The 21,704-nt window shown below is 34.1% G+C and overlaps 1 protein-coding gene across 1 annotated transcript in view; it reads right to left on the bottom strand.

Annotated features, from left to right (window-relative positions):
- Window positions 1–13,145: 13,145 nt before the first annotated feature.
- METTL25 (methyltransferase like 25) overlaps window positions 13,146–21,704 on the bottom strand; it is a 64,593-nt gene continuing 56,034 nt past the window's right edge. The window contains exons 10-12 of the mRNA XM_082766439.1: window positions 15,700–15,774; window positions 15,012–15,083; window positions 13,146–13,435 (exon numbers count right to left, since the gene is read on the bottom strand). Coding sequence (XP_082622565.1) covers window positions 13,349–13,435; window positions 15,012–15,083; window positions 15,700–15,774 — 234 coding nt within the window. The 3' untranslated portion in view covers window positions 13,146–13,348. The remainder of the gene's footprint in view (window positions 13,436–15,011; window positions 15,084–15,699; window positions 15,775–21,704) is intronic.

Here is a 21,704-nt window from a genome sequence, read left to right as displayed (position 1 = left end):
ATAACACTTTCTTGGCCTCACCATTTAAAAAATACCGACTTCTGAATGCTTGATAGTCAGAAAATGAGGATGGGATGAAGTAGTCTCTGTTCAGATGTGAGTGTGAGTAACCGCTCTTCAGGTGTTTCACACTGTTAGTGCAGAAGGGCAATGTGAGAGCACTCTCTTGTGCCCAATAAATACAACAAGCTAGTACAACAAGGCTAGCTAGCCTTAGATTTTTCACAAAAGTGATTAGGAACAACAGTAGGCAGAAAATACATTCTAAGAAATCCAAACATGGATTTACAACAGAGCTTCTTGACTGATCACTCCAGTATTAAAATAGGCTTGCATAAGGGGGTAGGAAATGGGAAGAAAAAGGCTCCTGGGGTTACTATATAATGACTTTTAGATTTATATTAATGATTGAAATAATGGATTGAAATTGAGAAGATATTGCTTGCATGTCAGTATTACCTCATCTCACATTCAACAGAGAACAGTGGGAATATTTACTAAAACAAAACAAAACAAAACGATGAGGTGACTTTCTTTTCCAGAATTGAAACATGAATATATTTGAAAACAGAGAAACATGGGAAAATTCAAAGGAAGCATTAGGTAAAGCATAGACTTTACCTAAATTGCAACTTTGATCAAATCCTGAATATTTCTGAAAACTGTGAAATATATATCTGGGCAAAGAAAAATCAGTGATAGAAAACCACTATTTTATGCTGTTCAAAGCATTGTGCTGCAAGGTATGTATTTATACACTATGGCAGTACAAGCATAATAATTTTTGTAAATCAAAGTTATGTTCAAGCAGACAAGTCAAACATGTTGCCTGACTTCTTTAACGCCCACTGAGTTGGCTTAGAATTTTCCCATTAGAGATAATTATTTATAAAACTTTGTGTGTGTTGCACATACAATGTGTAAAAATAGATACACTAGCTGGAAACAATTCTCCTTTCCATTCTTTTCAATTATTTTGGTTTACATTTGTGATGTTCCAAATGGTCACCATCTTTTTTTCATTAATTAATTAAGTTGGTCTTGCTTTTGTTTTCTATTGTAGCTAAACAAAGTATAAAAAGTTTCCATTGTTGCTGTTGCTGTGTTTCCAAAACATTCCGTGGTATGTCCAATTCACTATGTATCTGGCTATTTTTCATGTGCTTTCTTTGAATGTTCAGTCTGCATGTCATGCAATGTTCTCTCTGGCATCTCATGTTTGAATTTCTTTCCTAGTCTCTCTCTTATTGTTTTATGTTATACTAATTTGATCATGATATGAACATAAATATTAATTGTGTATATTACACATACCAATTTTATCTTGCAGAGAAGTCTGGCATAAATATACTTCAGAAATGTTTACTGTTGATTTGATTTTTAAACCATATTTCCTTGGTTTTGTTTGTGCCTATTTTATGTCCATGTTCCATAAACATTTTAGTAAATGATCTTCATTAAATGCATAGTTATAACAAACTAATTTTGCTCAGATGCTCTAATAGTCACCAGAAATATAGTTCATAATTTATATTCTGTCATCAATCCACCTTCAATTTACCATTCTTGTTGTTGTAGCTCATGATCTTCTAAGATATTCCCCATTTATTTTTACTACAGTGTAATGCCTCATGACCTAAACAGGACTAGAGTAGTGAAACTAAGCAGATGAGCCAATGTCTGCAGAAACAGATCTCTCTGATGCACAAATTATCCAGTGAGGAAACAAAGCAGTGGAAAATGTAAATACTCATTCCATACCATTTGTGAACCATCTGCAGGCCAACAATTATTCCCTGAAGAAATTAATGTATATTTCAAGTCAATAAATATGAGAGATAAATATGATCTGCTAGTACAATTCACAACAGGGGGAATTCAGCAGTGAGCAATGAGCCAAAATCAGGTTAGGCATCTTGCAGCCTGACTTTTAGCTCTTGAAATAAGGTTTATATTAGGCTTAAGTAGAACATGTATTTTCCACCTAGAAGTGGAATTCACATAAACCAAATAAAGAGTTAAATTAGCTAATTAATCTGTCACAATGTTTTTCTGTTCTTTTATGTAGCATGTACACACTCAATGAAAAATATTCTTTTTTCAAAGAAAGATGACATTCAGTCCAGCAAACTGAATATATTGTCCAGCAAACTGTAGTATACTTCTGATAGTGTTTACTGCAGTATGCTTGTTATGGGAAGTAATTTATTATCTGTGTTCATTACAGGGCATCTTCTTAGCAACAGATTTCAGAGGTATGAAACCTGGCCTTTTAAGACCATAGACAAATACAGAATTTTTCAGGAACTGAATGTAAACACCTTAAAAAACAAAACAAAACAAAACAAAAAAAAAAAAAAAACATTTCTCCTTTCAATGGAAGATATATTGATTAGATGGGGAAAAAAAAAAAAAAAAAAACAAACTTTAAAATATTAATAATATTAATATATTAATAGGGCTCTAGGTAACTTTCATAACAAATCTTAGGGATTTCAGATTTTCATTGATAAGTTGTCTTAAAACTGCCTGTCTAGAATAATTTTCCTCAGTTTTTGGGAGAGTGGACTTGTTTTGTTTTTAAAGGCCATACAAACTGAAGGAAGTGACTGTATGCATTATGTCACTGGAACTTTAGAAATCTAAAACTATTTGCAGAAGCCACAGCTGTTCTGAACACCTACAAAACAAATTTCAAATTTATTTTCTATATAAAAGCTTATTTAGATTACTTAAAAATATATTTTGCATACTTTTAGGTCAACTGACAGGGGGTACTTTTCTCCAGCACCACATTATCACACAACTGAAGGGAAGAAAAGAAAAGAAAAGAAAAGAAAAGAAAAGAAAAGAAAAGAAAAGAAAAGAAAAGAAAAGAAAAGAAAAGAAAAGAAAAGAAAAGAAAAGAAAAGAAAAGAAAAGAAAAGAAAAGAAAAGAAAAGAAAAAAGAAAAGAAAAGAAAAAAAGAAAAGAAAAGAAAAAAGAAAAGAAAAAAGAAAAGAAAAGAAAAGAAAAGAAAAGAAAAGAAAAGAAAAGAAAAGAAAAGAAAAGAAAAGAAAGGAAAGGAAAGGAAAGGAAAGGAAAGGAAAGGAAAGGAAAGGAAAGGAAAGGAAAGGAAAGGAAAGGAAAGGAAAGGAAAGGAAAGGAAAGGAAAGGAAAGGAAAGGAAAGAAAAGAAAAGAAAAGAAAAGAAAAGAAAAGAAAAGAAAAGAAAAGAAAAGAAAAGAAAAGAAAAGAGTAAGTCTTTGGGAGTTAAAGATAAAAATGACATCTCTAATACAATAGGGTAGCTTCCCTGAGGAGATGTTTCGAAACTGAAGGTCAGTTTTTGAAAATCTCTTTAAAGAACATTTCAATTTGAAGAGGACTGTCAGAATGCAAATGTAGTGATAATGCAGATAGTGTACATCAAAGGTGCTTTTCTGTCAGCAAGGGGGGATGTTTCTGATTTATCACACATAAAACAAGTTTTCTGAGCACAATTTGCAATTATTTATTTATTTTGTGGTTCTTTTTAATAATGTCCTCTAGGCAACCTGGGAATGACAATATGCACTGCAATGTTCAATGGCAAGTCTGTGAATTTGGTGCTTGAAGGAAGCACACTAGTTCAATAAAAAAACACCCATAGTAGTATGGAATAGTATTCCCCACTGTATTCCAAAGCACAGAGTCACCTCTGCTAGAACAGAAAGCAAGTTCTGTAACAATTTTCTTGGGAAATCAAAAGGCAGTTGGAGACAATGAAAAATCTTCCATTCTTTGCAGTGAAAACTTATCAGATTTTAGACAGTATTTTAATTTACCCCTTGGAAGAGGTCCACTTTAGTTTTGATAATACACAATTAAACCATAATACTGTGACTTTCCAGATCACCTTCCCTCACAGAATGTCACTGTACTTTGCATACTGAGCTCTGGCTGTCACTGCTGATACACAGTAGTGCTCATATCCTCCCCTATACCCCCATGACAAGAGTAATTAGAAGAAATATGAAGAAAACAAAAGGAGAACTAATTCTAATGAAGAAATGATGATCTCCAAAATGAAAACTGAGGTAAGGGTTCTTAGACCCGTATTTCCCAATGGATACGCTAAATAAACTGTGTATTCAGTTTGAATCCCACCCTTTTATTCCAAGAACATAATTACATTTTCTGACATATCACTTTGTTTTTGTTTTAGTGACGGAAAAGAGGTTTGATACTCAGACCTTGAAAATGTTGTAGCTGAAGTTATTTGGATAAGGTTGGGACCCTTTACAACACCACATGTTCTGATTACAGTTTATTTGTGCTTCTGTCTATGGTGTTTAACTGTTTTGTCACCGCCTGGACACAATCACCTGAGTGAATGTATAGAAAGTACAGAAAAAAATATATTAGTAAGGGAGTATGTAAGGTGCTAAACTTTCAGGACCCTTAAGAACCACATGCCAAAATTTTCCTGTAGCTGAGATGCACAAAAAGAAATTACCCTCAACAAGAGTTGAGAACAAGAATAGCTTGGGGAAGTTCAAAGTGGTAAACGAGAACATGACTGACTGCTCATGACTGACTACGTTAATAAGGCTACTCACTGGGATGACTAGACATGTCAGGCACAAATCAGACTGACTTCCTCAACTGGAATTACCTAGCATTTGGTGGCAGTGAATTCATTAGGCAGCATAGAATTAATTTGGATTATCACCATATTAACAAGCTCTCTGGGAACCAATACTGCATTTTTACATGGTGTAAAGCAGGTCCATCATTCTTTTCTTGAGTTAGAGAATCAGAACCTGCAGCTGGTTTCACAGAATCACAGAATAGCCAAGGCTGTAAGGGATCTCTGAAGATCATCAAGTCCAACCACCCTGCCGAGCAGAGTTCCCTACAGCACGTTGCGCAGGATGGCATCCAGGCAGGTTTTGCATATCTCCAGAGAAGGAGACTCCACAACCTCCCCGGGCAACCTGCGCCAGAGCTCTGTTACCCTCACAGTGAAGATGTGCCAGCTCCATATTCAGCTGGAACCTCCTGTGCTTCAGTTTGTGCCCATTGCTTCTCATCCTGTTGCTGAGCACAACTGAAAAGAGACTGGCTCCATCCTCTCTATTCCCTCCCCTCAGATATTTATGCACACTGATGAGGTCTCCCCTCAGTCTTCTCTTTTCCAGGCTAACTAGGCCCAGCTCTCTCATCCTGTCCTTGTATGACAGGTGCTCCAGTTCCCCAGAGCCATTACGGTTTCAAACCTTAACTGACCAGGAAACAATGAATAAAATTGACATTAACTTCCAAAGACAAACCAGTAACGAAACGTGCTTACTGTGAACTGTAGTCTCATTTTCCATGTGCCCAAACTTGTTTTGGCAGCTGTTTTAAGGGAGAAAAACTACATTATTTACTGCTATACAACACTCCAATTTCATTTGATAAAATTATAGAACAATAATGTGTAAAAGCATGCATGTTCCTAGATTTGCCTTTCTGGAAACTCAGGTACAGTTTGCCAAGGAAAAATAAATTAGCAACATATGAAACTACAATATTTCAATAACACACTAGAAATGAATGAATAATTGTAACACATTTTACCAGTAATTAATTCATGTTGTCTTAAAGCTAAATGCTAAATCACAATAACCAGGAAATTTTTAAGAAAATATTCCCATTGACAACCTGACATATTATTTTCATTCTTCACTGAGATCCTACCTCCAATTACATAACTTTTGAGCCCTGATGGAAAACATTTTCAATATAATCACATTCTAAAAATATTTTCCATGGAAATCCATTCTGAGCAATACATCTCAAGTGGAATTGTAAAAATCAATCAAAATATATGTCTCTCAGTCTACATTAATGTGTTCTGTATTGAATTCATGGGCTGTGCATAAAGAGTTAATAATAAACATTACTTTCTTTAGTACATAGTTCATGAATAAGGAATGCACTTTCTACAAAGTGCTGATAGAGGTGTCTAATTGGGGAAATATACCATTTATACAAATTTGATTCTTTGTTTTATTATGTCCTATAAAATTTCTGCACAGAGGAAGGGAAGGAAAGGAAATACAAGTTTAGAGTGAAATCTTGTTATCAAGCTAACTCTTAAATTACTGTAGCAAATGTTGCCTTTTGAAGAATTAGGGCAAAATCTTACTTTCCTTTATTATAAAAAGTTATAATAGAGTTCATGGGAAATCTACCATTGGTTTCAGTGAAAGTACAGACTCTGACACTTGCCTTTCACTTGAGTCCTTCTTAGGAACAATGAGTGCCATTTAACTCTGTATTACTGTAATCAGTGCTCTCATTGTTAAAGGACCAGTGAGTGGAGAAAAGAAAATCCTGAGAGTTTTAAAGCATTAAAAAGATGATACTTGAAATAAAAAAAAAAATACACAAAAAGCCATTTGAACTTTCTCTTGCTATATGTCAGGAAGATTTCAGAGGTGAACCAGAGTTCACAATAATTTCTATACTGCTCAACTTCAATACATATAGATAAAGGAAGTGTACAAAGTTTCCTTGCCTTCACAAATGTAAATTTTGAACTTGTTTTGTACAAAAGATATTTGATCATCGACACTGTTTGTCCTGAGTAAATGCTTTGGTATCCAAGCCCGCTCCCATGGAAATCAACAAAAAAATTGCCATTGGTTCAAATGGTGATGACCCAGGCATTCACTATGTAAGTATCTATAAAAGATGTTTTAGTATTCATATCCATTAATGTTTTCATCTATGGACATTTTGTACATAATGCTGAATTTTTGTAATTGCTGTTCTTTTCTATACAGAAAAATTACAGCTATTAAAAGGATATGATAAAAGCAATAATTTCAATTTCAGTGCTATTTAAATGTTTGATTTAGACGATCTTTTCTCTTTCCACATAACTAATGATTTCAATAACTGGTGTTTAGACAGATGACATTAAACTTGATTTGTGTGTTTAACCAGTACAAATTGAATGGTTATCCAAAATCACCTCTTAGATACAGTTTTTACATTTTCTGTCCCTTCTTCGGTACTGTGCTTAAGGGTAAGCACAAGGACAAAATGCTGTGTCTCAAAGTTCTTTCTTTACATATCTTCTTTTTCTAAATAAATTCAAATGAATTCTGTGTATTAACAAACAAGCTCCACATCACTACAGAAATGTGACTTTAAAAGAAATGTGACTGGTAAATAACAAAAGAACAATTCTTTAAAGTGCTTATTGGTCAGAAGTTTTTTACTTAAATCAAGAATCCATCTAGAGACAATCTACGTGACTCTGTACCACTCTTAATATTCTCAAATTAAAGCTAAAATATCTAGGAAAGTAAGGGCTTGCCTTTTAAAATTGCTTTTGCTTAAAATTTTTAATCATAAACAACATAGTGACAGTTTTGGTGAAATCACCCTTATAACCTTTGTTAGTTATTAATGAGTCTGCCAATAAATAACCATTCAAGAGCTTAAAATGATAAAATTTGGTTTATATGCTGCCCATTGTGTATTTTGAGAGTTGTATTTTTTGAATTGATACCCATGTCTTTGAATATAAAACAGTTAGCAACTGACACATTGATCCAAGTAACGTATAGTTCATTCTACGCTTTATAACATCTGTGTGTCCTCTTGATGACTTCAGCCTTTCTAAGACTAACAAGTGAATTTAGGATTTATAGGTGCGAAACAGCATGGCTGCTTCAGCTGCCAGTCTTTATTCATGACTTTAATAATAGGAAGTGTAATAAACAATGTAGATTTATAACTGTACATTTTAATTATAGTTTCTGAAGGTTTATTTAATCAGGAGAGGTAATCAATGCTTCTTCTGATTTGAAATTTTTAAATTTGGTGCCAGTCACTACCGAGTTATTCACTAAGCAGACAACTTTGCTCCTTTCATCAATGATTCGTGAAAGAGTTGACAGCTTGTGTGTTAAGGCAATCTGAGCTTCAGTCTAACAATCTGATTTGTTGGCTGAGTAGATTTACTGCATCTTGGTTTTCTTGATAAATTCTATGTGAAACACAATACAAGCTGCCCTAACAACATCTTTATCTACATGAAAAAAATTATATTGCTCCAGGTGGAAAGAGAAGGAGTCTCACATAAAACTAAGAATTATGTAATGAAAAGTTAAAAGTTAGCACAGTTTTCATATGAAGTTTTAAAATCTACAGATAAGCTGTAATAAAATTAAGAAGGGATATTTTGCTTTTGGAAAGTCTTCATTAATTTTGAACAAAGATATTAAACAATTGTATCTCATTAGCATGTGCTGTATACACAAGGAAATTGAAAGTCCTTGCTTACTATACTCAGTGAATATAACTGCAAAGGCTGAAAGAGATAATTAAATTATAAACTTTAAAAAGATCAAAAAGGAAGGATAAAATGAAATTATGGATTATAGAGTAGATATAAAATAAATGTTATGTTTATTATAGCTTTATTTCCTAGGGTGAACAGTGCATCATTTGTTGTCCTAAAAGGATTTTTCGCTTTTGAAGTACTGAGATTGTTAGGCAGGTTTAAAATCTCAACCCCCTGTTTAATTACCGAAAACTCATGCTTTCTTGTATTTTCATTGAATTAGATAGTTACATTTCTTCCTATAGTTCATAAAGAATGGTTACATATTTTATAGTAACTGCAAGTCTCTGAGGTACTTTGTCCACATAATATTGCCTATGTGTCTTTTATTTGTGAATTTTACAGATTCTGGCCAACAGTGTGCCTTATAATGCTATCTATACATACACTGTTCCTTCTGACCCAAGAACAAATGCAGTACAATTTAAATTTCCACTAAATTTCATTGGTAATACAGAAGACATTTTTTTTTATTTCTTTAGAATACACAGTTACTTGAAGTCATTTACTGTTTTGATGAGTGACAAAACTATATTTTGAAAAAGGTCCACCTGAACATAAATCACAAGACATAATTTTGTATACATATTAACAGTAGTCAATATTGACTGAAGTAGTAGTAACTACTAAAGTAGTAGTAACTGACTGAAGAAGTCTGTTAAATTGATTTCAGTAATGATATCTGGATATCTGGAAATATTTTGATGTTGGACATACCTCATGACTTATGTTGCCTTTTAACACAAAGAAAACCACGAGCAGAGCGCCATTCTCTTGCAGATTTCATGAGCAGCATCACTGGGATGTTGAGACGAGTGTTTTATTTATTCCTCTCTGGTTTGATACAGACATTGCAGACAGCCTTAAGGAAGATGTAGGTGAATGCTGGGAAGATTGGTGTAAAACAGCATGTTTTAACAGTTTGAGGCAAATCTTCATTATGTTGGATGGTTTCCTTGGAGGTTTGAGTTTAATGATGCTCTACCCTGGAATTTCTGTGTAGAAAATGCCTCAGAGCTCTCCAATCTAAAATGACTCATGAAGAGAAGTAAGATATTGTGCATAGGATTTTTTAATACCATACACCTCTCAGGGTGTCTGTTGGTTATTAATCTGCCTGATCTCCAGGAATTAATTTCAAGGCTTTAAGGGAGAAAGCAACAAGAATTATAACAGTAGTACAACTTCCTTGAGGTATCCTGAATCTCAGAAGGATTTTACACCTTTTCTTAAAGTACTCTGAAAGATAACATTGATAAAGATAACAAACATGGATAAGCAAATTCAAAGAACTTAACTTAGGCTTATTCAGCAGTAGTTTGGAGATAAATTATTTACAGCCACTGAACTGAGTTAGTTATTTCAGATGAACATGGTGAAGGACAAGCAGCTGGATCCCAAAGAATCAGGCCACGCTCCCACTTGGAAGGAAGCGTAGAAATTTTGAAAACTGCAGAATTTGAACAGATATCAGAAACTAAGGAAACTAAAGTCAAAGTTCTAAGAGTTAGGTGAACAATTTAAATGTCTGGACAACCAACTACACTTCCATTTTGACTTGATTACAGAAACTGAAATTTCTCCATAGTTCATCATCTAGCATCAATTACACTCCTTTCAGAGCACTAGTAATAAGTAACAAGAAGGGCATATATCAGTCCATATAAAAAGCATGTGAGAAAAAGGGATTTAAAATGGCAGCTCTGTATTTTTTAAAACAGTCCCAGTATCAGTGATCTCTGGCGATATAATGACAGTTATGGAAAGCTTTTAGGAAAAAATACATCTGAACCAGTAAGTACTGACAGGAAAGAACACTCCAATCATCAGAAGGACATAGAGCTGCCACCAAGACAGATAAATTTCGCATGCTTACTCTGTGCAGACTAACATACAGATTTTGAGTCCCAAGATTTTAACTCCATCATGACATAGCAAAAAGAGTTTTTACATCAGATTTTTTTTAGCAGTAAATTAATGAATAATGCCAATGAAGAAAATCTGTAATAAAGAAAAAATAATTAAAATGAGACTTGAAACTAAAATCAAATAAACTAGATCAGTGCAAACTGTTTTATGACATGATGTTCTAATGCATGAATCTGCATTAGAATTAGGATCAAAGAATCAAAAATAAAATAAAATAAAATAAAATAAAATAAAATAAAATAAAATAAAAAGCAGAGTTGGAGATTTTAGGGCTACTACATACACTTGGATATTAAGGTTCCACACATAGTGTACATATCCTCTTGTTCTTCCACCCAAAAATAGCTTTCAGCCCTAAGAAAAATAAATAAATCACTCAAATTCTGCTACAGAATGCACAGATATGCCACAAACAGAATCAGGCAAGCACCTGAGGGAAAGCACATATATCCACAATTCTTTAGGGAGTATATCAAGATTCATAGCTCAATGTCACAGTAAAAGGAAATGCAGATTCTTTTCTATCAAAAGCTTCATCATATTTAAGATATTGTTTACATTATGGAAGAACTTCTGGCAATAACCACAAAGAAAAATTGTTTTATTCAATTTTATTACTGCTGGGGATTTTTCCATTATGTAAACAGTACCTCATAGGTATTCAGGCATCTCAAGCCTTGAAACAGCTTTGAAAGCAGACAGCAACTGATTTGGCTGCATGCAAACTCTTCATATAAATGTCTTGATAGTTATTATTCTAAGAAGCACATTGCCTCTATCTTTGCCTGCACAGACTGCAAATTGTGTGAAAAGTAATGAAAAAGCCTGAGAAGTTGCTGGGGGGACATCAAATTTTTCAGACCTTTTTGAATCCATGGAAAAGCATTTGGGCTAATCCTAGAGATGTGCTTGCTATTCTAAACTGTTCCAAACATCTTCTTAAAATAGTAATAAGAATTTAACTCTGGATTTAGATATCATAATATATATCAAAATATCATACACTATTAACAACAGTCAGTATATCCTATGTAATTTGGTCTGTGTTCAAATTAAACCAGGCAGAGCTTGCTGAAATGACTAGTTTTTGCTATGACTGGGTACATTTAAGCACTTGCTTGCAGTGAATAACTGTGCTACCATTATTTGGATATCATATATGTCCAGCTTTTACTATTTGGGCTGAAAAAAAACAGAAGAGTCAATTCATAACACAAAAAAAGGCAATTTGATCCCCAAGTTATTTTTTTCCAACAGCACACAAGGTTGAGATGACAAGACTCTTAACACTTCACTAATTAGTCATCATGCTTTAGCAAAACATGATAACACCTACTTTCTTACATTTTTGTTCATCTTTTTTTAATTATTATTTACTTTAGATTGCTTCCTTATACTGTATACTATTCATTTTTTTCCTTCCAGATGCTTAAAGATTTTTATTTTGATGCCTCTCCTGGGTAAAGAATCTACCAGCTTGTTAGTTACCTCAGTACTCCCTATATAACAAAAAATCTCATATATGGAAGGCCCCTTTTTCTTTTCTTAGCTGCACTCTAGAGATGCTGTTAGCACCTGCAACTTCTGTTAATTTCCTTGGGTATTGCAGGTGTTCAACAGCTCTAAGGATTGAACCTACTGGGACTAAATAAATATGAGAAGCTCATACTGGATCCATGGAGCTAACAAGGACTGAGAGTCCTAAAATAGACAGTAGTAAACTTACTACACTACTAAAAAAGCATTTCTTCCAAGTGAATACATCAAGAGATGTGGCTTATTAGAAAAATATCCTACTTCTCTTTTCTTGAATGGCCATGTTCACAAGCTCTCATTATATTTTGCAGTCTGAAAAAGATTTATTCCTACTAAGATCTGAATCTCAGTTTGATTCTTATGGCTATTACTTTCACTATAGAATGCATATACAATATTTTCTTGTTATTCTCATCTTCTGCCCACCAAAGTTGCACTTTTCCTTTTCTTCTTTAATCAGTATTTTGTTACCTATTTGTTGTCCTTATTTATTTATTTATTTATTTATTCTGTGCACTGGTAGTTAATTATGTTTTATATTCAGTGGAAAATTCTCATAAAAGCACTAGAACTTACAATATAAACTTTTCTCTTTTTTAATTGATTGAACATCTGCAACTTTATTGAGGCAACCCATTGAGATAAATGCATCAACAAGTAAGTTTCCCGTTCATGAAGTCAGTACAACCAGGCAGAAACTGCCTAGCAAGTTTCCACTCACCAAAGATTTATATTTATACCCAACACATTTGGCCCAGATAATAGCTTTCTGATAAAGCCCAAGGATTAGAGAGTGAACCCCAACACAGCAACTGATTCTTAAACATTGGCATCCACTGGACTAGAGCACACACGGTTTCTTGCCTGTCAGGCTAGGAACATGCCTGAAGGAAGAAAGGGTTAATATAAAACTACTCTGTGGGTATTTTTTACCTAGTCTCAGAAGGTTCTAGTCTCTGCAAGGTTCCTCTATAATAAGCTGCTTCTGATGACATGAAGAACAGAGAAGTACAAAGTCTACACACCTCTTGTCTACAGTACAGGTTAATTTTCTGCTTAAACTAAGAAATCCAGAAAAGAAAAAAGCAAGGCTAGTCTGAGACTGCTGATGCCAGCCATTGGAAAAAATGAGAAGTTTTATGGAAGAATTAACTTGTGATTTAAAATATCAAGATGATAGATATCAATAGATAATGCCTTAAAAGGAAGAAATATTGACATTATTTTAAAATACTCATCACATAACATAGCTCATAACTTTTATAATAAAGCCAAATGTTCAACATTATTTAATAACTGACATGAGGAAACAGTGGTATTTATAAAGGAGGTATGGCTCACTATTTATTTCTCATGATTCACAGAGGCATTGCATTTTTTATTTTTGCAGCTGAAAAGTAAATAGTTGGCAAACACTTCAGTATACTTGAGGAATCAATTAAAAACAACATTGAGAAAATAGCAGTATCAGTTCAGAGCTTTCAACCTATCTGCAATTTGCTTCCACTTAAAAACATGGCTATTTCTTCAGAGCAATAATTGCATAGCATCTGGGGGATTTCACAGGATCAAATAACTTCACAAGTCCTGACCAGGCAATGTTGTCCTGTAAAATGATATATGATTGAAGTACATTAAAATGTGTTTGACTTAAAAGTTAAGGCATGGTAATAGGTCCACATTTTGAAATGCAAAATCACCAAAAAAAAAGATTATTCTTAATGCAAAGCAGGAAAAACACTTATCTAACAACAAAACTATTGAAGATTTGTTGTGAAAAAGGGAAACAAACAAAAAAAAGTATGTATGTTAAAGTCAGTTTATTTCTGTCACTATCAAGTGACACCTTACCAACCCTTTAATAAATAAAGTTGTCTTTTTTTTTTTTTTTTTTTTTTTTCTGGTCGAACAAGAGAGAAGATACTAAGGATCAAGTTCTACTTGTTTTATGTAGCACATTCTACTACTGAAGCTAATTAACTGACTTTTCAAATGAGTAGGGCCAGCTGGATCTGGTCTTCATGTTGCATATGGCTTTTATCATTTCTATTTTTTCTTCCTAAACATATTTTGTGAATCAACCAGTACAAGATTGAATCAATGGGTATATTACATTTAGAAAAGGTAAATTAGCTCTAAATGCACAAAGTCTGATCTTCCATCCTGGAAATCGTACAGATCTCCATGTGATTTATAACTGGTTGGCATTTGGGAAAATATATCATTATTTAAATATCTCAAATTGCTTCTCAGTAAAAATACCAGTTAGAACAAAAGCATACATTTGCTACAACTCAGTTGTTCCAAGTATACTGTGGTAGAGACGAAAGTGATTTTTTACTTATGATAAAATGGAGCTATTAAAATGAAAGCTTTATAGTGGAAGAACAGTAATTCACATGAATGAATTTAAACTTTATTTTAAAATTTTATTTTGACTGTGGCCGGACAGAAGCTGGAAAATGCTACCATGTCTTCTGATCACATTGTTACTTATCCAAAAAATGTCTGCTGGTGTAGAGAAAGTGTGATTGATGCTTCTAAGTTATCCAGGTCAAGCTCAAAATTAGTGTTAGTAGAAACACTGTAACAGAAATCATTACAGAGTAAATATAGAAGCATTTGTTTATTAAATCCCACATCTATATTTGTAAAATATATCCAGGCTGTATGCTAGTCAAATATACCGCAGTTGACCCATACAGTTGGAAAAAGTATACCCTCTCTTATCATAGATCTTAATTAAGAAATGATAACAACAACCTAATGGGACTTAACCTAAAATTTCTTTAATTATATGTTCTAAAACTTATTATTTGGAAACTCCAGAATGTACGGTATAATGTTTGTTTAGCATTTCCATTTTTTTATTATTATTAAATATCTGTCATATTAAAAAAGATTTCTTGCATATTTAAATTATTTATTTTTGTATTGTTTATTGACTTGTAATTACCATACAATTAAAAGAACATAAGTTTTACTGTTGCTGCTTTGCTGAAAATAAAAACATCTGCTGGGCATATGTTTATACTAAATTGAATGAATGCTTATACTTTTGCAAATATGAGAATAATAATTCTGCAACAGAGACTTTTGGTCTGTGCAGTAATAAATTGGCTGAAATAGTCTCATTTCACTGATGTAGCCTTTAGGTACCATAAAACATAATGCAAAAATACCTGCTCCTTGAGGTAGCAAAGACGATCCAGCAGTATCAAAACTTCTATGCAGGGAGCCAGCACAACCTTTAACTGAAAGAAAGATTAGATGCTGTTATGATCTGGGGAAAGAGAGCCAATACACTTCCCAATGGCTACACTTCCACAAAACAATTCCAGGAAGGTCAATCATTTTCTAGTAGTTGTACAAATGTCACCTTGCCAATTTTCCCTGTAGGGTGGACATCTTCTAAACAGATTATATTAAAGATCAAAAAAACATGGAATGCCATAAAGCTAGGAAACTACGTTACTTAGTTGGTTTTGAGGCACTGTCCAACAAGAAAATGACATTATATGAAGCAGAACAATTTTAAAGAGGGAAATAATGAATTTTAATAAAAAGAATTTTTATGAAATAACTGTGTGGAGACCAGTCTAGGTTTAAAAGGAGACTGACATTTCATTTTCCAGGGTAATAGTCCCTCTTGAAAAAGAATCTTCCATGTGTTCACTTTATTATTTTACTGACACCTAATATAGTTTTGAATAGGATATGCTCCAAAGTTTGGAAGGGGGAGCTGCTTTGTTTTTGAGATTGCATACCTCAGTGTAAGACAGTCCACCTCCACATAAAAGTTAACAGGACTTTGTTCTAGACTAGCATATATATAATACAAGGTAATGGTATTAATCCTATAACTTTTACCATATTAAATGCTTCAAGCTCATTCATTCTGTGCTTGTATTTTTCATAGTAATCCATTATACAGCTGTCTGGGAGCTGCAAAGGATAAAAAAAAAAAAAAAAAAGTATCAGAGTCATGCCAGTTTTGAAATATGAAACATTTTTTTCCTAATCAAAAGTCATCCTACAAATGAAATCTGTGTTTTGTTTTTGAAATTAGCAATTTACTGAAGTCTATAATAATTTTTCAATAGCAATTTCTCAGTTCTCATTTACAATTACTGTTCTTCAGATGGCATTTTGCACTGACATGAAATACTGAGATATATTCATTATTCAGAAAGCTCTAGTCGTTCTTTAATGAACATTGCACAGCCAAATGGAGATAATATTCTCATTTCCTTTCTCATATATCTTATACCTTGCACCCCCCTGCCCAAGAGATATATTTAAATGGCTGAAGAGTGGAGTCTGGTGTCAGAGTATCACGCTTAAGTCAGGACTCCTGGATGGTATTTCACATTAAAGAACCTACTGTCAGATTCTGGAAATAACAGTTTCACTGTGTCACAAGTTACCCACCTCTGAAATAAAAGTTTCTCTGTTTAATTTGAACCACTGCATGTTTCCCAATTACTTGATGCAACACTGCCAGCACTGACATTGTAACCGCAAATTTTGTGACTTTGGGCTGATTTTGATCCAAGGCAGCTCAAGAACTTGACTAAACTAAATACCCCTTCCCCTTTAAGCCCCTAGTGGCCACTGCACCACAGCAGGTAGCTAGACCTATGACCATAACTGCACTCACAAAGCATTTTCTCTAAGGGCAGCTGGACCACAAAATTTCCCAGGCTTTGTAGGTCCTGATGTCTATACCCTTCTGATGTCCACAGTCCTGGATGCTAAAGAAGACAGATGAGCTGTCCACTTAAGAAGCCTGTCAGAGGAGTGGGAAGTAGGTCTGCAACATTACTGGTGACAGAGGGTGCTGGAAAGAGTGGGGGTGAAAGAGCCTGATGTATTGGCCTGATGTATTTCAGTACTGGGAGTCTGCAGTATGGCTACTCTGTTGTAGTTAAGGAAAGAGCCCACAGCTTAGCAGAAAAGTAATGCTAGTGACAAAAGACCAGGAAATATAAAGTGTCTAATACATTTTTGCACACTTTTATTATCAAAGTCATCCGAGAGCACGTGGCTAATCCAGTCATAAAGGAATAAAATAGCTTAAAATAGGTAAACAAACTATAGAATATTTACATAAATTGTAAGTTTTAAAATCAGGTATGTATTATGAACTTCATCTTATGATAAGCAAGAAGAGAATGAAATGACCTCAGAACTATTACTGTCACTGAGAAGTTCTCAAAGATGGTGTGTCAGATTGCTAGTAGATGTGTGTCTTTCATTGTAGAGCAGTCTGATCCAACCCATTAAAAAATGCAAAGAATTAAAAAACACTAAACAGATAAGTAATGAATTTGTCAAGAATAAATCACAGGTCAGCCTGCTTGTAAAAGAAGGGTGGAAGGATTCATGTTAGGGAAAACCAAATGTCATATATTTTGACTTCAGCAAGGGTTTTGCACCATTTCATATAACAATTTCAACACCCAATATAAGAAACAAGTTTTAGATTAAAGTATTATAAAGTGTGTGAATATTGTTTGGATGACCATAACAAGAGAGTTGTTATTAATGAGTCTCCAAACAACTGAAAAGACAGACCGAGTGGAGGTCTGTTAAAAAAAATGCAGAATGTTTTCATTAAGAACTCAGATGATAGAACAGAAACCACATTAACTAACTCTGCAAATGTGCAACAGGAAAGTACAGAATTGCTAGAATTTAAAATAATTTTTAGAAATTGGATCATTGCTTAGAAAAGTGTTTGAAGTGCTATATGGAAATGCAGGGGAGACTACACTCAGGCATAAATAACTAGTGGTTCCCTATGAGGAACTCCAAATGACAACCTGGGAGATGTAGCAGATCACAAGCTGAGCAAGAGTCACAGTTGTACTACTGAAAAAAAAAAAAAAAAAAAAAAAAAAAAGCAATCACCATACTGAGACATGTATGGGAGAAATGGGAGAACAGCTTGGACAAGCAGGAAGTAATCCTTCAACCCTGCTTGGCAGTGGTAAAGCTCTAGCTGGAATGCTGTATCCATTCTGGTGCAGCAGATTTCACAGAAATAAATGAGCTATTTGAAAAAAAACATAAGAGAGAAAAGAGACCAGAAATCTAGAAAATAGGACCTGTGAAGACAGATTGACAGAACTGGAACCGATGAGTGTAAAGAAGAGAAAATCAAGAGCGGGCATAATACCAGCTTTTACAAAGCTGCCACCAAGAGTTAAGGAAGGTTGTTCTCTACATCTACAGTGGGTAGAAAAAGAACTCATGAACTTGCATTGCAGCAAAGAAAATCAGTCAAAAACTTGAAAAAAAATCTCTGTGAGGTTAATTCAGGACAGGGGAGGTTTTAAGTCATCATCATGGAAAGTTTTAAGAAGTTTAGATACATTTTTCAGGAATGATGCAAAATTCTAGCTCTGCCTTAAAAGAAAGGGAGGGGTTAGAAGAACTTTTGTAGCCTTTGACTCTTTTTTTTTTTTTTTCTTTCTTTCTTTGTTTTTAATTTAAAAAGAACTTTTTTTCCCAACTACAGCAGCAAGGTTGAGAAGTTGATCTGACAGTACTAATGCACTGACTTTTTTGGTCTTGTTGATATTTTATTTCCAGTAAAGCTGTGCAAATATCGAAAGATCCAAACCAACTAAAATATATCAGTCATGAGATAAACAAAATAGTTTATTTGACCTCTGCTCTATAAGCTTTTCATTTCAACTGAGAATTAAAAGCATTTCAGTATAATGGATTTTTGAAATTATAGGCTATTTGGATTAAAATATAAAGATCTGCATTTGTAAAAATATGAACATTAAATCTTTCTACTTTTGCATCCTTTATGTTCTCCAATTTTCTTCACAAAACATTCCAATTAACTGTGAAATGTTTCACAAATAAAAAGCTGGGTCAAAAATGTCTCCTAGCTGTAGCCATACTCAAGTACTGAGCCCAAATGCTTTTGCACTCCCTCCTTGCTTAACACATTTTGACAGAATGCATCCTGCTGTCATGGGTAGATTAGGTGGTACTCCAAATTGTAGCTCAGCTGAAAGTTAGCTTGTGACCCAGCTGAATATAATAGGCCAGATGAAAAAGAGAGAAAGCATCTGCAAAAAAATACATTGATAGAAAAGGGCATTAAAAGGAAAATGGTCCTTAGCTCTGTGGTCAATTGACTGGAAGAAGATCAAAACTTGGATTATGGTGGTTTTGTTTGAAACTGCAACAGTTTGCTACCTGGCTTCAGTATTTCCTAGGTACCCAACAGAATCTTCAGCTATCCCTCTGAGGTGAAGTAGGACCAAATTATTTGTTGTGTTTTCAGGAAAAGGTTGGACTTACATATATATGTAAAGCAAGCCCCATTTAGCCACCAGAGTTGTGTGTATAACTCTTCTCCATAGAAAGTTGCCACAGATTTGTCTCTCTCTCTCTCTCTATATATAACTTTAAATACATGTACTAAACTTACATTATGATGCTAATACTACGAACTCATGGCATGACTTAAAATGCATGAAAGAAACTAAATACAATATCATGCCCTTCTCTTAATAAGACACTCAAAGATCTAGATTATGCTACTGATGTAGTAAGGAAGACTCAATGCATACGGAGCTTTTTTGGCAAGTGTACCTTAGTTGATTTAGCTCCTGATCTTTACCAGGTTGTGAACAAAAGTGCCTCTCTGCACCGTGATGGTGGTGCATCCTTTCTTTTAAAGTAGTTTATTTGTGGTTTGGTGTGATGGCTGAAACAGCCAAAACAACCAAGAGTAACTAGAGGTCAGTGAGATTCCCATTGTCCTAGTTATAACAATGCTACATGCTGGAGGTGGCACATAAAATAGACTCATCTGTAGTGAGCATGAGGAGGCTGTCAACAGATCCTTGAGAGCAACTGAGGTGCTGCACGCTTGAGCAGACCCAAGTTATACTGGAATCTCACAAACGTGCTGAATGAGCACGCTCTGAAAACAGAACATGCAGGCACAAGGTGGGTGACAACTAGTAATCCCACACTTAAAACTTCTCTAGAGAGTGTTTTTGTTGTTGTTGTTGTTGTTTTTAAGCTGTGACTTTCCCTAGGCTAAAAATATTATGACTGAATTAAAGAAAGCCTCTTTTACTGCCCAATCCGCACTCTCTCTACAGAAGAGAGCCAGATTCTAGAGACCCTGCCCACAGTCAAACAGACATAATGCTCTTTGCCACCTCCATGGGACTGTTTACTCCTGTGCTGGTTGCACATTTCCATGTTTCGTCTCTCTCCTTGCAGCAGTGCTGTCATGAACACTAGCAAGAGTACCAGAAGCTAATAAGGCAACCCTTTTAGTTGAGCGGTGTCTTAGGTCAGTTCAAAATGCTCGAGAGGCCATACCAGACAACAACTTTTTACAATTTTCCAGTGACTAAGGTAGTTAAAATACATCTTCCTGCTTCTCAAATAATGTAATTACTGAGAAGCCTTTGTTTATTTAGAGTTTCATTTGAAATGCATTTCAAATAAATGCAATCTATATCATTTATAATTGCATCTAATTGAAGTAAAAGTCACACTTCTTAAAATTACGCCTCAGACTAAAATGTTATGCTACCATAATTGGGACAGTATTTTGCCTGTTTCAAAAATAATTATACTTGAAAACAGCATTATGCAGAGTATATATGCAGTGTATATTTTATACACTTGTGTTACCCACATCTTCATTTAGTATTTCCCAAACTAACAAATGAACTTCAGAATTTGAGGTTTTCACTGTCATTTAAAGACCTCAACACAGAATTTGGTGGGGGGTAGACATCAAGATCCTTCACAATTATAAGAAATCTCATTTTAAAAGTCCCTTCCTTTTCTGATTTCTGCAAAAATCCTCAGTTTACTTCCAATTATAGTTATATATATTCAAGTTAATTCATGTCTAATGTATTATGCAATTCCACTACTGATAGTTCCCCAATTCTAAGTATGTGGCTTTTTAACATTTTTAAAAATAACAGTAAAATTAAGCCATACAGTATGACTCCTCCTCTTATTTTGCTTTATTTGCCAGCCACATTTTATAATATTCTAATCTATCACGTTAAGATAAGCATTTATTAACTTCATAGCAGGACACAGCACAATGATGTTTCTAAGAGACACTGACAAATGCCAAAAAATGAGGACGGTGTTCTTATGCGTTTTAGTACAGCAAAAGCACCAGACACATTCTTTTCACACTAGCAACTGTGTGGTAGGAAGGAAGGAAGGAAGGAAGGAAGGAAGGAAGGAAGGAAGGAAGGAAGGAAGGAAGGAAGGAAGGAAGGAAGGAAGGAAGCATTCACATACAACTGACAAGTTCATGGAAGACCCAAACATTCATTTAGCATTCTACTTGAAAACAACATTGGTTTAGCCTGTTGGCACATCAACTAGTGTGCCACATGAAAAACAAAACAAGGCAAAACAAAACAAAATGTATTTGCAAGTAGTAATTCTGTAGTTAAGACTCCTAAAAAGCTACTATATGCCAAGTTTTGGAAACTGAACATTACATGTAGGAAATAGATTACATATTCAGCCATTTGAACTTGGGAAAGTATAAGAAATCCCTTTGGTTAAAGAGTTTTCATATTGGTGCTGAAATTAAATTTAGAAATTCATCACTCAGCTAATCCTGTTGGATAAATTTAGAGAATGCCATGCTCCTCTGGTCAAAATCTTGTAACATTACTTATTCAGAAATTCATACAAAAAAAACCAATAAAGCAAAATTATAAATATATATATTAAAGGTGTAAGAACTAGAGTTCAGTCTATTACTTTAGAATGTTCTCACATGGTGTGGAAACATAATTTATTAATAATTATTCTAGGATGGATGGAACTTCCTAAATATGTTGCTCTAA

This window comes from Aythya marila (assembly GCF_965140915.1).
Source record: "Aythya marila genome assembly, chromosome: 1".
NCBI classification, from domain to species: Eukaryota; Metazoa; Chordata; class Aves; order Anseriformes; family Anatidae; genus Aythya; species Aythya marila.
Note: the sequence above shows the minus strand (reverse complement) of the source record. Positions and strands in the feature narration are given on the sequence as shown.